General features: G+C 39.6%; 1 protein-coding gene across 2 annotated transcripts in view; it reads right to left on the bottom strand.

Annotated features, from left to right (window-relative positions):
• Window positions 1–18,352, bottom strand: part of YEATS2 (YEATS domain containing 2) — a 113,382-nt gene that overhangs the window by 15,322 nt on the left and 79,708 nt on the right. For both annotated transcript variants that reach the window (XM_055308279.1, XM_055308280.1), the window contains exons 18-22: window positions 17,164–17,336; window positions 16,029–16,187; window positions 11,461–11,637; window positions 7,542–7,725; window positions 613–741 (exon numbers count right to left, since the gene is read on the bottom strand). In XM_055308279.1, the coding sequence (XP_055164254.1) occupies window positions 613–741; window positions 7,542–7,725; window positions 11,461–11,637; window positions 16,029–16,187; window positions 17,164–17,336 (822 nt within the window). The remainder of the gene's footprint in view (window positions 1–612; window positions 742–7,541; window positions 7,726–11,460; window positions 11,638–16,028; window positions 16,188–17,163; window positions 17,337–18,352) is intronic.

The raw sequence follows: 18,352 nt of genomic DNA, 5'->3' as shown, positions 1-18,352 counted from the left end.
TAACTCCCAGGTTGTCTAACTCATTTTAGACAAACAGTGATAAAACAATTTCAATACAACATTAAAAAGGTCCTTATTTGGGAGCCTGAGTGGCTTAGTCGGTGAGGCATCTGCCTTCGACTCAGGTCATGATTTCAGGGTCCTGGGATCCAGCCCCACATTAGACTCCCTGCACAGTGGAGAGTCTAGTCTGCTTCTCACTCTGTCCCTCACCCCACTTTGTGCTCTCTCTCAAATACATAAATAAATAAATTCTTTAAAATAAAAGGTCCGTATTTAATATAGTGATCTGACAAGGTAGGCTGATTTACTGACAGTACCAGGGTAACTGAGCTATTATTTTCAACTGTGAAATGGGGGCTTGTCACTATGAAAATAAAAATCCAATTAGCCTGGAAGTCTCATAGATGCTTAAAAATGTTCTCCCCTCTACTCAAGAAATGGGGAGCTATTTGGAAACCAATGGATCATCTGGGGTTCACTTTCAGTGTAAGAGTTGGTGCTCCAGAGTTCAAATGCCAAGGAGAACTGATGGCTACTCGGCAGGTAACACGGGAGGGGCGGCCACCCACACAGACCTGGAGGCCGCCACAATCCATGGTGGGGACTTACCTTTATTCACAGGCATCAGTATAGTCTGTACACCTCCGGATGTATTTACACTGAGAGGCTTGAGCTGGCTGGGAATCGTCAGGACAGCCTGCTGGGGATTGGATTGACTGGAGTGAATCTTTAGCAATCCTAAAATAAGTTGGAAGATAAGGCCAAGCTGAAGATCAGATGCTTCCTGAAAGTCCTGCCCTATTCAGCAGTCACATTGTCTCACAGGTAGAAGTTCTTAGGATATTTACCCCCTCAATAAACAAAGAGCTGGAAGCATGAGGCAAGGGATGTGGCTGACTTCACAATGAAACAACGATGTGACAGTGAGGATTTATTTTTGCCCGCAATTATAAAGTAATACAGAAATTTTTGGAAAAGCAGAATAAAGAAAAAGAGAGAAAAGGTCATCCAAAGTCCAACTGTGGAAACGACAGTAATAATAACATTTTATGATAGTTCTTTTTCATGTTTGTTCCCTATGACAGTTTCTTTGCTTTGTATATAGCTGTGATAGGTACAAACTGGATATAAATTTTTTTTCAGATGATCTTTTTAAAAAATATTTTATTTATTCACGAGAGACATGAAGAGGCAGAGACACAGGCAGGGGGAGAAGCAGGCTCTATGCAGGGAGCCCAATGCAGCACTTGATCCTGGGACCCTAGGATCATGCCCTGGGCCAAAGGCAGGTGCTAAACCGCTAAGCCACCCAGGGATCCCCGATATAAAATTTTATATTCTGATTTGGAGAACAGTCTTTTTCCTAGCTAAAAACCTTCTCTGGCTCCTGGCTGCCTATAGAACATTTCCAAAATTAGTTTCAAAGTATTCAGAGTCCATTTTATAATCCAGTCCCAGTTTATCTGTGTCTTCTTCACATCATCCCTATAGATCAAATACTTTGAAATGTGTGTACTTGCCATGCCTTCTAATTTCCTACCTCTGTGCAGCTCGTATTTTCCAAACATCATTCTCCACTTACGATTTTTTTTAAGTAAAACTCTACCCACAATGTGGGGCTCAAATTCATGACCCAAAGATCAAGAGTGGCAGGCTCTACTGATTGGGCCAGTCAGGTGCCCCTCCACCTATCATCTTTTTTTTTTTTTAAGATTTTATTTAATTTATTCATGAGAGACGTAAGAGAGAAGCAGAGACATAGGCAGAGGGAGAAAGCAGACTCCCTGCAAGGAGCCCAACGTGGGACTCGATCCTGGGACCCCAGGATCACACCCTGAGCCAAAGGCAGAGGCTCAACCACTGAGTCACCTAGATGCTCCTCCACCTATCATTTTAGAAAGGGTCATCCTCTTCTACTTTCCTTTAGGGATAACTTCCATACTCCCATTTCCCTACACAACTACGGGAGGCATTCAGAGAAAAATCAACAAAGGGCTTTTATTACAAGATACACAGAAAACACAACACAAACACAAGCTGTCATATAACAACTACTTAAAAACAGCATTTGAGAAGTGCCTGGGTAGTTCAGTCAGTTAAGCATCCATCCAACTCTTGATTTTGGCTCAGATTGTGATCTCAGGGTTGTGAGATCGAGCTTTGCACCAGGCTCTGAACTCAGCATGAGTCAGCCTGAGATTCTCTCTCCTTCCCTCTCTGCACCCCCACCTCCTGCAATCTCTTGAGCACACATGCTCTCTCTCCATCTCTCTAAAAAACAAAAGCAAAAACAATAGTATTTGAGGCTAAAGATACCTTAAAGCACTGGAAAGCAGCAGGTAAGAGTAAAAAGAAAGGAATTCTCTTACATACTTTCTGAAATAAAGCCTTAAAAATCTTTCTTTGGAATAGAGGAGTGTCAAATCAGTCAGGTAGTAAGTTCTTAGTGAGATGTGTACTCAGAACAATGACCTGGTTTTTCCTTTTGAAAATTCTTATTTTTATCAAAATATTATATGCTTATCAGTTGAAAAGTAAAAAGTGCTAAAGAGGCTCTAAATTAAATATAGCCATCCTTTCCTCCACTTCCCTGTCCTCATGTAACTAACTCCCCAGCAGCATCCACTTTCAACCCTTTTGACTCCTTTTAATATTTATCTTAGTAATTAATTTTTAAAGAATGTGTACATTGTATATATTAATTTTGATGTAACATTTTGATGGTACATACTGATGTGCTATTAGGGTAGATACAGGCATTTTAAAGCACTTATACCTGATGGAACTAGAGAACATAATGTTAAGCAAAATAAGTCAATCAGAGAAAGACAACTGTCCTATGATTTCACTCATGTGGAATTTAAGAAACAAAACAGAGGATCATAAGGGAAGGGAGGGAAAAATAAAACAAGATGAAATCAGAGAGGGAGACAAACCGTAAGAGACTCTTAGTCAGAGGAAACATAGTTCCCTGGAGGAAAGGGGGTGGGGGTTGGGGTAACTGGGTGATGTGATGAGCACTGGGTGTTATCTAAGACCGAGGAATCCCTGACATCTACCTCTGAAACTAATGATGTACTATATGTTAATTAAATGAATTTAAATTAAAAAAAAAAAGGCACTTATACCCTCTTTCCTCCCTGTACTGTTCTCTATTGATCAAAGAGCACCATAACACTGAGATTCCAATCTGTTCTCTTGAGATATTTCCTTTTTTTCAGTTGCTTAGTTCTCTTACAACATCTACGTCTTCTTACTTGCTTCAAAAATGCCATAAACCCCTCCTTTATAATTCTCCCTATAGTCAGATCTCCTAAATAAATTCTAGTTTCCACATTGTCTGAGAGAGAACTTTTCTGGAGCTGTCTAATCTGTTCCACCTTATTTTCTAGGCTGCTGCACAGCTGCCACCCTGGGACATCCTTTATCATTACCCTGGGGATTCCCTTTGCCTTCCTTCTACACTGGATCCTGTTTCTTCCACTTTCTTGGTCTATACCTCTTCACTCTAGTAAAAAATATGTATTTTTTACTAATGCCTTGAGACAGGGATCATAGGAAACAGAACTTTGTTAGAAAATATTTCTACCCTCACTCATCTGGCTGAAGACAGAATTCTCGAATGAAGGTCATCTTCCCCTAGAGTTCTGAAGAACAGTATCATGGCTTCTAGCACTGCTGAGAAGCTCAATGATCACATAACTTCTGAACGTTTCTATTTCTTCTTCTGAAGGCTTGTAAGATCTTCTCCTTGTCCCTGGTGTTCTGAATCATGAATAAATTGTACTTCCTTGTGAGCTATATTCCATTCACTGTGCTAGACACTTGTGCCTTTTAAACTTGGAAGTTTGTCCCTTCAACTCTCAGATAAATTGTTTGGCTTCTTGGATCATTTCTTTCCTACCACCTTCTGTTTGCTTTCCAGTACTTCTTTTAGTCTGACAAGACTCCCCAGTACACCACTGAATTTTTTTCCTTTTTTTTACCCCCAAAGATTTTATTTATTTGAGACAGAGAGAGAGAGAGAGAGACAGAGAGCACACACACATGCGTTGGGGGGAGGGGCAGCGGCAGAGGGAGAAGTAGATCCTCTGCTGAGCAGGAAGACCAATGTGGGGCTCGATCCCAGGACTTGGAGATCACGACCTGGGCCGAAGGCAGACGCCCAACCATCTGAGCCACCAAGGCGCCCCCACAATTTTCTTTCTTAATGTCTACTTCTTGGTCTGCTCTCTGCTTCTACCTTATGCTTCATAGTTTGGTCTAAATGCTGCAGCCAGTGACCCTGTTGTAAGGTAGAGCAGATCAAGTTACTCCTTAGTTTAAAATCCTCCAATGGTTTCCTTTGGAGTCAAAGTTCTTAACATGACCTACAAAGGCCCTATGTGATTTGACTCCCACCACTCTGACTATATGCCTCAGTATTCTTTCCCTTGCTCACTCTGCTCCAGTCACAACAGTAACCTTGTTCAAAACAATTCATAAAATGCACGCAAAAATTTTATTTAAAAAATTAATGGTTATACCTTAGCTAAAAATAAAGAAAGTCTACATACACACAAAAAAATTAATGGACAGCAGAAAATAGTTTGGTTCTTCTAAAAGATTAGATACAAAAAATTTCAGCAGCAGCAACATATGAAGTAAGACCTAAAGCCAGGACACTTCATTTACTTCATGTTAAAACTTAATTAGAAAAGGGGAAAGTAAAAAAAAAAAAAAAAAAGAAGAAGAAGAAGAGGGGAAGGCAGGGGTGCCTGGGTGGCTCAGTCAGTTAAGTGTTCGAGTCTTGTTTTCGGTTCAGATCATGATCTCAGGGGCCTGGGATGGAGCCTCAGGACTGGCTCCATGCTCAGTGGAGTCTGCTGGAGATTCTCTCTCCCTCTCCCCCCAACCCTGGCTCATGCTCTTAAAAAAAGAAAGAAAAAAGAAAGACAAGAGGAGGGCATTTATTTCTCATAAAGTAATCCTTTTTTTTTTAAATTTTTTTTTTAATTTATTTATGATAGAGAGAGAGAGAGAGAGAGAGAGGCGCAGAGACATAGGCAGAGGGAGAAGCAGGCTCCATGCACCAGGAGCCCGATGTGGGATTCGATCCTGGGTCTCCAGGATCGCGCCCTGGGCCAAAGGCAGGCGCCAAACCGCTGCGCCACCCAGGGATCCCTAAAGTAATCCTTCTGTTTCCACAATTTCTACTCCATTCCTAACAGTGCCTGTGAACATTCTGTTAGCAGAGAACAGTACTCCCTATACTAGAAATTGATCAATGGTTAACTGGTAGGTAGAAGTCACAGGAAAAACTACCAGTCTTCATCTTTTGGTCTTGAACTACCCTAAAAATAAGGCATAGGGGTTTGTCACACACAAAATGAAATAACGATGCAATAAGAATATCAATATTCACAATTGGGGCATCTGGGTGGCTCAGTTAGCTAAGTGTCTGCCTTCTGCTCCGGTCATGATCCCAGGGTCCTGGGATAGAGCCTGGGATTGGGCTCCCTGCTCAGCCAGGAGTCTGCTTCTCCCTCTCCCTCTGCTCCTACCCCCATTAGTGCATGCTCTCGCAAATAAATAATTAAAAATAACAGTATCCACAATCTTTCATCCAAAGGTACTAAGGTACCGTGTATATGCACATATATCTCAGTAATGCTCAGCTTCTTTTGTGTGTTAGTGCCAGCTGGCAAGCTCTTATCATTCTGCAACAAGGTAATACAGAAGCAAAGAATGTTCAGAAACTTTTGTAACAGTGTGACACTGCTGTGGTATTTTTACTGCATTTCACAGAAGGATCTGCAGTGAACAGTAGAAAAACAAAACTGATCTTTCAAGTTTGAGAAGCAATGCTATACATTGTATCAGCCCACTGGCATGTGGGCAGCACAATGTAATCAAGCACATTAGTATTTTTGTGGTGAAACACAAATATTCATATTATGTCATATAAACAGACTGTCAATGGAGGTCAGATTTCACACTAAAATTAGTTACCCAAACAAAGAAACAAAAAAAACACCTCTGGTTTTTCACAGCTCTTTATATGTTAAAATTCAAGGGAATTCTAAATTAAAAAAAAAAAAAAAAAGAATTCAAGGGAATGTGGATAAGGATAGTAAACATGCTAATAGCGGCTTTTTTTTTTTTTTTAAGATTTTATTTATTTATTTATGAGAGAGAGAGAGAGACAGAGGCAGAGACATAGGCAGAGGGAGAAGCAGGCTCCATGCAGAAAGCCCGACATGGGGACTTGATCTGGGGTCTCCAGGATCCCACCCTGGGCTGAAGGCGGCGTTAAACTGCTGAGCCACTGGGGCTGCCCCGCATTGTTTATTTATATAATGGCTACTACATGTTGGATAGCAGTCAAAGCATTGACACACTGAATCATTTAATCCTCAGTCGGTATTATTATCAACCTTATTTTACAGCCAAGGAAACTGAAGCAAATTATTTGAACTAAGGTTATCTGGCTCCATGATTTGTGCTGTTATGTTAACCAATGTAAAGGGCACACTCTTCTGGGGCCATTTGGTGTGCACACAAAGATATCACACATTTTACAGACCACATGCATGTTATTCTAACACTACCCAACATAATAATTAAGGTTAAAAATCACAACTTGGAGTCATCAAGGCAAATTTATTTTTTTATTTTATTTTATTTTATTTTATTTTTGATAGTCACAGAGAGAGAGAGAGAGAGAGGGGGGGGGGGCAGAGACACAGGCAGAGGGAAAAGCAGGCTCCATGCACTGGGAGCCCGACGTGGGATTCGATCCCGGGTCTCCAGGATCGCGCCCTGGGCCAAAGGCAGGCGCCAAACCGCTGCGCCACCCAGGGATCCCCTAATTTATTTATTTTTAAGATGGGAATCTGATGTGGGACTTGATCCTGAGTCTCTAGGATCAGACCCTGGACTGAAGGCAGTGCTAAACTGCTGAGTCACCCAGGCTGCCCCAATTTATATTTTATATACTTTGTTTATGAAAATATGTTTTATAATGTGTTCCATTCAAAACTGGATGATAAAAAGAAAGCAAATGGCAATGTAAGGAAAGTAGACTCTTAGTTCTCCACAAAGTTACATTGTGCAGTTAAAATACTCCACAGAGCTCCAGATGGCTGAAATTTTATTATATCACTTAAAAATTACTATTCAATCCATAAACCATTTCTGACTTAAGAATTTATGTGTAGGGCAGCTCTGGTGGCTCATCGGTTTAGCGCCTGCCTTCAACCCAGGGTGTCATCCTGGAGACCAGGGACTGAGTCCCATGTCAGGCTCCCTGCATGGAGCCTGCTCCTCCCTCTGCCTGTGTCTCTGCCTCTCTCTCTCTCTTTCTCTCAATAATAAATAAATAAAAAATTTTTTAAAAAAAGAATGTATGTGTAGATTTTAAGAATAAATTATAGAAAAAGCAGTTTTATGGAAAATGTGAATTACTTTTAACTAATTATATATAATATTGTTTAAGACCTTCCAAAAATATTCTAGGCCTAAGAAGGGAGAGAGAATATCATTATGACACAACTCACCTGATACGGTAGCTTTTCCAGAGATGGGGTTTGGTGTGGGTACCAAGGACGTGGCACTGATGACGGAGGGAGCGGCAGCCTTGCAAGTTCCCATGGGGGCCTGGCTCACACACACTGATTGCTGCCCAGATGTTTTCACTACAGAACAGATAGCAGATGATGGACTGGGAGTTGTTCCTTCCGCCTGCTCATACATGGGGCCAAAAATAATAGAAATTAAGAAGAAAGCGGTGTAAGTTAGAACAGTGACTGCTATGGTGTATATTCAATAATCTATTAGCTATTATTTTACCTATTAAATCCCATGCCATTTAAAAAGACTGCCTCTCTTGTTCAGTGTTGCCTACACTTTTGGAGTTCACAGACCAGAAAGTTTTTAAATTTTAAAACTAGGAGGTATCAGAGAGTAAACCACATTAAAAACACAACAACAAAAACTCCCCAAAACCCTTACTACCTATTATATCACCCTATAAAAGGATATCTCATCACCAAAAAAAGGAGGACATAATCTCGGAACATAAAAGTGATAATAAGTTTTATTAAAAACTCACTATAATATTTTAACATTTGTCTCATTCATCCAAACAGCATCTACTATGTGGCAGGCACAGTGTTAAATGCTAGGGCCCAGAGGTAAAAGCCCTCAAGGAGGACAGAGTTGCCAAACTGTGATGGATGCTATAATAGGCATAGGTACAAAGCACTATTAAAACTGAGAGGAGGACAGCCCGGGTGGCTCAGTGGTTTAGTGCTGCCTTCAGTCCAGGGTGTGATCCTGGAGACTGGGATCGAGTCCTGCGTTGGGCTCCCTACGTGAAGCCTGCTTCTCCCTCTGCCCATGTCTCTGCCTCTCTCTGTCTCTATGAATAAATAAATAAAATTTAAAAAATACATAAATAAATAAAACTGAGAGGAAAATTACTATTTCTGTCTACGGATAGGAGGGAAGAGTATTAGGAAAAGCTTCATATATAAATATGGCATTTAGGGGGAATATTCCAGATTCAAAACAGGGAAAGGGGGAGACAAGAAAGAACGCTTCTTGGCAGAAGACAGCAGGCAGAAAGAGAGGCATGAGAGAACATGATATGTTCAAGGAACTACAAAGGAGAGTGGTATGAATAGGTATATGAAAAGTAGTAGCTGGAGGACATAAAGCCTGAAAAACAAGCAAAATCAGCCTAAGACCTTGGGTTTTGATTTGTATTTCCCTGATGGCAAGTGATGCAGAGCATTTTCTCATGTGCAAGTGTTGGCCATGTGTATGTCTTCCTCTGTGAGATTTCTGTTCATGTCTTTTGCCCATTTCATGATTGGATTGTTTGTTTCTTTGGTGTTGAGTTTAATAAGTTCTTTATAGATCTTGGAAACTAGCCCTTTATCTGATACGTCATTTGCAAATATCTTCTCCCATTCTGTAGGTTGTCTTTTAGTTTTGTTGACTGTATACTTTGCTGTGCAAAAGCTTCTTATCTTGATGAAGTCCCAATAGTTCATTTTTGCTTTTGTTTCTTTTGCCTTCATGGATGCATCTTGTAAGAAGTTACTGTGGCCGAGTTCAAAAAGGGTGTTGCCTGTGTTCTCCTCTAGGATTTTGATGGAATCTTGTCTCACATTTAGATCTTTCATCCATTTTGAGTTTATCTTTGTGTATGGTGCAAGAGAGTGGTCTAGTTTCATTCTTCTGCATGTCGATGTCCAATTTTCCCAGCACCATTTATTGAAGAGACTGTCTTTCTTCAATGAGATACCACCTCACACCAGTGAGAATGGAGAAAATTAACAAGGCAGGAAACCACAAATGTTGGAGAGGATGCGGAGAAAAGGGAACCCTCCTGCACTGTTGGTGGGAAGGTGAACTGGTGCAGCCACTCTGGAAAACTGTGTGGAGGTTCCTCAAAGAGTTAAAATTAGACCTGCCCTACGACCCAGCAATTGCACTGTTGGGGATTTACCCCAAAGATATAGATGTAATGAAACGCCGGGGCACCTGCACCCCGATGTTTCTAGCAGCAATGTCCACAATAGCCAAACTGTGGAAGGAGCCTCGGTGTCCATCGAAAGATGAATGGATAAAGAAGATGTGGTGTATGTATACAATGGAATAATACTCAGCCATTAGAAATGACAAATACCCACCATCTGCTTCAACGTGGATGGAACTGTAAGGTATTATGCTGAGTGAAATAAGTCAATTGGAGAAGGACAAACATTATATGGTCTCATTCATTTGGAGAATATAAATAATAGTGAAAGGGAATAGAAGGGAAGGGAGAAGAAATGGGTAGGAAATATCAGAAAGGGAGACAGAACATAAAGACTCCGAACTTTGGGAAACGAACTAGGGGTGGTGGAAGGGGAGGAGGGCGGGCGGTGGGGGTGAATGGGTGACGGGCACTGAGGGGGCACTTGACTGGATGAGCACTGGGTGTTATTGTATGTTGGCAAATTGAACTCCAATAAAAAATAAATGTATTATTAAACAAAACAAAACAAAAATCCACAGAACCATAAGGCCCAAAGAAAGCATAAAAAAGAAAGAAAGAAAGAAAGAAAGAAAGAAAGAAAGAAAGAAAGAAAGAAAGAAAGAAAGAAAGAAAAGCAAAGACCTTGGGGTGCCAAGACAATTCAAGGGGGAAACAGACTTCAAAGGTTGCTGGGCCAACTGGCTATCTACGTACAAAAGAATGAAGTCTGGCCCCTACCTCACACCATATAAAAACTAACTCAAAATGGATCAAAGACCTACATATAAAAAGCAAAACTATAAAACTCTTAAAAGAAAATATTGACTTCAATTTTGAGATTGTGGATTAGGTAATGGTTTCTTAGCTATGATATCAAAAGCATAAGCAATAAAAGAAAAATAAACTGGACTTCATCAAAATTAAAAAGTTTTGTGGTTTTCAGAGTACCACTAAGAAGTGAAAAGATGGTCCACAGAGTGGAGAAAATTTTTTGCACATCTCACAAGAGACTTGTATCTAGATTATCTAAAGAATACTTAAAACTCAATAATAAAGACAATGAATAACCCAACTAAATGGACAGAAGATCTGAAGAGACATTTCTCCAAAGATGATACAGAAATGGACAAGTACATGAAAAGATGCTCATTAGGTATCAGGGAAATAAATGCAAATCAAAATCACAATGCAATACCATTTCACAAGCACTAGAATGGCTCTAACAACAACAAAAAAAATGGGTAAGAACAAGCATTTAGAGACCATGTGGGAAAAGTGGAGCCCTCATACATTGCGGGTAGGTGTAGCTGCCTGGGAAAACTGTTTGACAGTTCCTCAAAATGTTAAACATAGTTTACAATATGATCCAGCAATTCCTTTCCTACGTATATAACCAAAACAACCAAAACCACAGGATTATACAAATACCTGAACATAAATGTTCACACCAGCATTATTCTTTAAAGTCAAATGGCAGAAACCATCCAAATGTCCATCAACTAATAAATGCACAAACAAAATTTGTTATGGCCATAAAACTGGGTATTGACTATTGAGCTATATAAAAGTACCAATACATGCTACAACATGGACGGACCCTGAAAATACCAGAAAGAAGCCAGACACAAGAAAGATTAGTGATTGCCTAGTATGAAGGGGAGGGGACGTAGGGGTAGATAGGGAATAACTGCTATTGGGTATGGAGTTTCCTTTAGCAGTGATTAAATAAACATTCTGAAATTGATAGTGGTGGTAATTGCACAACCTTTGAGAATATAATAAAAACCACAGAACTGAATACTTGAAAATGGAGAACTTTATGGCATGCGAGTTATATTTCAAATTGTTTAAAAAGAGAAATACGACCCACTGGTATACCTGCTAAATACCTTCTGTTTTTACTACTTTTATGTTTCATTACAGTTTTCTACTGTCATGCTAATCCTCACCGGCTGTGCAGGCCCATTTGCTGAGAGGGCCACAGCTGGGGAAGTGGCAGTTGTGATAACCCCTCCTGCCACTCTCAGCATTGTGGTTCCAGGTTTTGAGAGCTGTGAGGTGGCCGGCACAGACTTCAGTGTGCTATCAGATATTTTCATTAGCGATGCTTGTCCCCCAGGGGCCGCCTGCAGAAACAAAATGGGTTGAAGTAAAAATGCTGCCCTGGCTCAGAGGCACAAATTATTCCTTATCAACATAGGGCCCAAGAATTAGAGCAGATCCAAGAAAGTCTTGCTAATCAAAAACATATGAGGTTTGTGCACCCTTCCAATAAGCTCTCAAGTCTGACTTTTTACGTACAAATGTTCCTTTACCCCTAATGTAAAACAAGTTAAGTGAATACATTTGCCAATCACTAATTGGCAGCAATAATTCAAAGATACCAGGTCACATGTTATCAAAATAACCGAGTCCAAAATGCTCTTAAATGTACACATAATTATTAAACATGAAAATCTAAACAAGATGGGCCAGATTTAAATGGTTAAGTGCTCTATGCACTCAACAAATTTAGTACCATTCAACAAATTATACTTTTAGTGGGTTAAATCAAGGCTCAGCAAACTTTTCCTGTAAATGGCATAAGCATTTACAGCAATGCAGGCCATATGGTCTTTGTTTCAACTCCTCAACCCTACTGTTATAGCATGAAATGGATGCGGCTGTGTTCCAATAAATTATTACTTATAAAAACAGGAAGCCTTGGGCATGGTGTGCTTAACTCCTGGCCCGAATGATTACTTAGTACCCAAATTAATACACTGCACAAGCAGATACCATTTATCAGTCTCTGAGGACTTACTATTGTGTGTCAGGAATGGCAGAAAGCACTTTTACATATCTTATATATCATTCAATCTTTTCATAAACTTTATAAGGTGGATTTTAGTCTTATTTTACAGATGAAGACATTAAGCTCAGTAATTTTACCAGAATCACACAGTTAGTATGGCATAATTTGTGCTGGAGTCTGATGCAAATTAAAACCACAATGAGATATCACTTCATACTCACAAAAATGTCTAAAAATAAAAGGACGGACAGTCCTCTGTGTTGTTGAGGATGTATGGCAACTGGAACTCTCTCACATTACTTATGAGAGAATCAAATGGTACAACCACTTTGCAATCCATTTGTCATTTTCTTATAAACTTTCTTACTTATTTACCCTAAGACCTAGCTATTCTACTGTACAAAAGATGTATACAAGAATGTTTGTAACACTATGGTTCATAATAAAAATCTGGAAATATTCCAAATGTCCATAAACAGGGGAATAAATGTTACACAAGGGGCAGCCCGGGTGGCTCAGTGGTTTAGCGCCACCTTCAGCCCAGGGTGTGATCCTGGAGACCAGGGATCGAGTCCCATGTCAGGCTCCCTGCATGGAGCCTGCTTCTCTGCCTCTCTCTGTGTCTCTCATAAGTAAATGAATAAAACCCTGCGCCTGGGTGGCGCAGCGGTTTGGCGCCTGCCTTTGGCCCAGGGCACGATCCTGGAGACCCGGGATCGAATCCCACGTCGGGCTTCCAGTGCATGGAGCCTGCTTCTCCCTCTGCCTGTGTCTTTACCTCTCTCTCCTCTCTGTGACTATCATAAATAAATAAAAATTTAAAAAAAATTAAAAAAAAATAAAATAAATATAAAAATAAAAGTTATACAAAATATTACTTAAAAATAAACTACTGATACAAATATGGATAGATCTCAAAAACATGTTGAACAATCGAAGTTAGACATGAAAGACTACATACTGTATAATTTTATTGACACGAAGTTCAATGACAGAAATTAGCTAATTTATAGTAACAGAAAAATGATGATTGAAAGGGAAATGAGGGTATGTTTTAGAGTGACAGAAATGTTCTGTATCTTGATTGGGACAGTGCCTGCATGCGTTTATACAGCGGTCAACACTCATTCAGCGGTACACTCATGATCTGTGCATTACTTTATGTAAATAATACTTATTAAAACACACCGGTAATTGCTCCACTGTAGCAGAACTTGGAGAGCGTCACCACACTGGCTGCAACCATAAGCAGGTAAGAAGAAATAAGCTAAGATTTAAAAGAACTGCCTAAAGAATTTTGGGGCCTCATATCTGTTTAAGTACTAAGCGCATCTGACCAAAGGGAAATTAGCACTCAAAGAAACCAAATACTACTAATATGAAAAGACTAATGATCAAGAAAGAAAAGAGAAGATGCTTAATTATCATAATCAAGAATGAAAGGGGGGTGCGCCTGGGTAGCTCAGTTGGTTAAGCATCTGACTGTTGATTTCAGCTCAGGTCATGATCTCAGGATCATGAGATCGAGCCCTGCAGCAGGCCCCATGCTGGGTATAGAGCCTGCTTAAGATTCTCTCTCTCTCTCTGTCCCCACAACACCCCAATCCCCACTTGGGCACTCTTTCTCTAAGAAAAGAAAAGAAAATGGGGCCATCACTAAAGATTTTACAGACATTAAAAGGATAATAAAGGACAATTATGAACAATTTTAGTCTAGTAAATTCAACCACTTAGATGAAATGGACACATTCCTTTACAGATATAACTTACCAAACCTCCCTCAAGACAAAACAAATAACCTGAATAGTCCTGTATCTATTAAATAAATTTAAATTGTAGTTTAAAAACCTTCCCAATTAACAAGACTCCAGGTTATTATGGCTTCACTGGTGTACTCTAAACAGTTAAGAGGGACACCTGGGTGCCTCAGTAGTTGAGCCACTGCCGTTGGCTCAAGGCATGATCCCAGAGTTCTAGAACTGAGTCCCAGATCAGACTCTCTGCAAGGAGCCTGCTTCTCCCTCTGCCTCTCTCTCTCTCTCTCTCTCTCTCTCTCTCTGTCTTTCATGAATAAATAAATAAAATCTTTTTTTAAAAAGTCACGGAAGAAATAATACCAATTCTACCGAAAATCTCACGAAAAACTGAACAGGAAAGAAAAGTTGCTAACTCATTTTAGGAGGCCAGCATTACTCTGATATCAAAATCAGACAAGAATTATGAAGAAAACCACTAGCCAATAACTCTCACAGAAATTGTAAACAAAGTTTTATCAAATGAAACCCAACAACACATTAAAACAGGATAACATGTCACAATGAGGTAGGGTTTATTCCAGGAGTACAGGGCTAGTTTAACACTTTTTAAAAAATGTTTTTTAATTAATCTCTATGCCCAATGTAAGGCTCTAATTCATGACCCTGAGATCAAAAGTCACATGCTGCACCAACTGAGCCAGCCAGGCACCTGTTTTAACATTTTAAAAATTAATGTAATTCACCACAACAAAAAAAGAAAAAAACACATGATCTTCTCAATAAAACACAGAAAAAATATTTGACAAAAATCCAATATCCACATTCCATGCTTTGAGAACTATTGATCTACACACAGAGAAAATGAATGATTTTTTTGATAAATGGTATCACACTGCCCCTATCCTTCTATACCTTGCTTGCTTCATTTGGTCAACTTTTTGAGATCTAGCTATAGATTCTCCTGCAGGTGATTCTGACATCCCTCACCAGCTAAAATGCCCTGTCGCTATTCTTTGGCTTACACACTAAAGAATGCTGTAGAAACATGTACCAAGTCCCCTACAACATTTACTTTTTACAGCTGGCCCTAGAACAACATGGGGTTTGAACTACACAGGTCCACTTATACATGGGTTTTTTCTTTTTAATTGTTATTTTAAGTAGACTACATGCCCAATGTAGGGCTTGAACTCACAACCCTGGTATCAAGAGTCACAAACTCTACTGACTGAGCCAGTCAGGTACCCTATGGGTTGTTTTTGTTTCTTTTTAAAAGTAAATACAGCATAGTTCTGTAAATATTTCCTCTTCCATATTATTTAATAATATTTTCTTTTCTCTAGCTTACTTTTTGTCAGAATAGAGTATATGATACATATAACGTACAAAATGTGTGTTAATCGACTATTTGTGTTATCGGCAGGGCTCCTGGTCAACAGTAGGCTATTACTAGTGGGGGAAGTAGAGTCACATGGGAATTTCCCACTGCCTGAGAGGTTGGCACCTCTAAACCCCACATTGTTCAAGGGCCAACTGTATATGGATATTGTGGCTACAATTATCTATTATACTATTCAGAATCTCTTATATGAAGTTTCTCCAGTGAAGTTTTAGAATGAAGTAGCAAGAAAATTTTGTTTCTTTAAAGGAAGTATTATGTGTGTATTTCTTTTGCATCTCACAAATAGTGTGAATTTTGTAACTGATCATGCTTTTGATTTGCTTTGGCAAGTATTAGTAATTATAAAAGACATAACTGTGTATCTAATAACTCTGGCTTTATCTTCTCATTTCTAACTCATAGTTTTCTCAAATCTCAAGAGTTTATTCTTATTTTTTATACTATTTAATTGTTTATTTTCTCATGCATCTTTAATTTCTTTGTGGAAAGAAAGAAGCTGTAAATGTTTAAATAAATGCCATAATATCCTATATTTGGGGTATGTGTGTGTGTTTGCGTATTTACCTGGGTAAACAAAGTGGTTTTCTGTCCAGAGATGACTTTTAACGTCTGTTGTCCTTGTGCAGAAGATGTGCTGACTCCCAGGGTTCCCTGGACCACTGATCCAGTAGTCAGCTGTTTTCCAGATGTCTGCGGTGATGGCTGACCAACTAAAAATGTACCCTAAGTTAGAAACAAAGATCTACTCAGTAATTTGTTAAGTGAAAATGACTTGCCCTGACCCTATAAATCACAAGGTCCCATGTTACAAGCTACGATGCTCACCTTCAATTCTGCAACTCAGCCAAAATAACTAAAAAGAACAGCTCTGCCCTCAGTTCCACTACCAACAGCTAGCTAGCCCCACTTCTGAAACTCTACACAGTAGTTATGGAGCAGGCTGCTGGACAGTCAAGTTCTACAACCTAGTCTTTAAATCTGAATTATTCAGACTGGTAACTACCCATCCTTCTCAATAAGAACATCTAGACCAAAATTCCACGATCTTCCTTAAGAGAGGAGTCAAGATTTAAAAGCAACTAGAGGGGGATCCCTGGGTGGCGCAGTGGTTTGGCACCTGCCTTTGGCCCAGGGCGCGATCCTGGAGAACCGGGATCGAATCCCACGTCAGGCTCCCGGTGCATGGAGCCTGCTTCTCCCTCTGCCTGTGTCTCTGCCTCTCTCTCTCTCTGACTATCATAAATTAAAAAAAAATAAAAATAAAAAAAAAAAATAAATAAAAGCAACTAGGGGAAAGAAGGCAGAAACTTGTTCTTAATCATGAATCCAGTTCAACTCCAAATACCAAAACTTGACAGCATTCCTTTGGTTACTCCCTTGCAAGAGAAAATTTTCAACTGTCTCTTAATACTATTCATTAACTCATGGATTTGGGAGGCAACAGGGTAGCAAAAATTGAGTCAGAAAGCTATGAGTTTAAATCCAAATTCTAGCATTGGCTTAGCAGAGAGATCTCGTACTTAAGTCTTTCTGAACTTCTATGTCCTCTCAAAACAAGCTCAAAATAATAAAGATTCCATGTGGCTATAGTGTTAGTATTGACTCCCAATCCCAGAGATGTAAAAACAAATCCAGTATAATTAAAGGCAGTTGTTAATAACTAAAGGATTTGAAAGATACCAGGCACGAATGATCAGACCTGAGGAGTCTGCTTCAGGATGTAAGATGTGTAAGTCAGGTGCTGGGATATCCCTCCAGGGGCCGCGGGGCTCTGGGCTCCTCCACCACTGCCACCCGCACTGCTACCTCCACTGCCGCTGCCGCCTCCGCTGCCGCCACCACCACTACCTGAAGCTGAGCCAGACTGGAGATCTGAAAACACAACGAGATGACAGCAACATCATAAAAAATAGAAAGAAACTTACCAGGAAAAAGAAATGCACCCAGAGTGACAGATGACTTTTCCATCCCTTCCCTTTCCTAGTCCCCTTTTTTGGTAACATACCTATTCTGTGACAACAGTGAGGAGACTGTAGAATTAAGGACTGAAACTAAAAAAAAAAAAAAAAAAAAAGGACTGAAACTGATTTTTACTTTCAACTGACGGACAAATGATGAGTTCAGCTTTCAGTACAAGAAGAACTTCGCTTTAACAAGAGTTCTGACTTCGTTGTGGGAGATCAACAGTCTGATACTGACATTTTCTAACCAAGTGTTGACTAAAATATGCTCAGAGTAGGGCTTCTAAACATTCTGGCATCTCATTCGATTTCAGTGAAACTGATAAAATTAAGTGTAGTTTTACAGAACTCTCTGTCTCCCTCTGCCCTGGAAAAAAACATTTTTCCTCATATTTATAATGACTTCAGTGCCCCATTTCCCCCCCCTTTTTATATTCCATCTTAAAGCCTTTGGATCCCCTTTACTTCTCTTTTGGTGACATAATGTATATAAACTAAAACTGAGGTGGCTCTCTGGGTAAATAATGGAATCCTTACATTGTCCTTTTCTTACATATCTAACTTTTATATATCAATACTTAGGTATGAGGGAAAAAAATGCCAGGATGAGCAAACAGAAATCATCCAGTACAGTCAGGAAACAAAATGGTGACTAGCTCATACACTAGATTTTGGCAAGGGCAGCTCATTTCTAGTGAACCTAATTGCTCTATCAATTATACTTATGATTCAGAGGGAAATAATTCCTTTTACCCTTTCCTTTCCAGCATTATCCAAATTGTTTTTCTCTATGTCAAAGCCAAAGTTTCTAAGTCTAGATAAACCACCTAATTTCTTTGGGGTTTTAAGGCTTAACACTATGGTTGACTCTATATTTCTCTTTCCATCTCCAAAACTGACAAACTTAAATAACAGCAGGCAGAGAAC

Source organism: Nyctereutes procyonoides, unplaced genomic scaffold, assembly GCF_905146905.1.
Source record: "Nyctereutes procyonoides isolate TBG_1078 unplaced genomic scaffold, NYPRO_anot_genome, whole genome shotgun sequence".
In the NCBI taxonomy this organism is placed as follows: Eukaryota; Metazoa; Chordata; class Mammalia; order Carnivora; family Canidae; genus Nyctereutes; species Nyctereutes procyonoides.
This window is presented reverse-complemented; position numbering and strand designations above follow the sequence as displayed.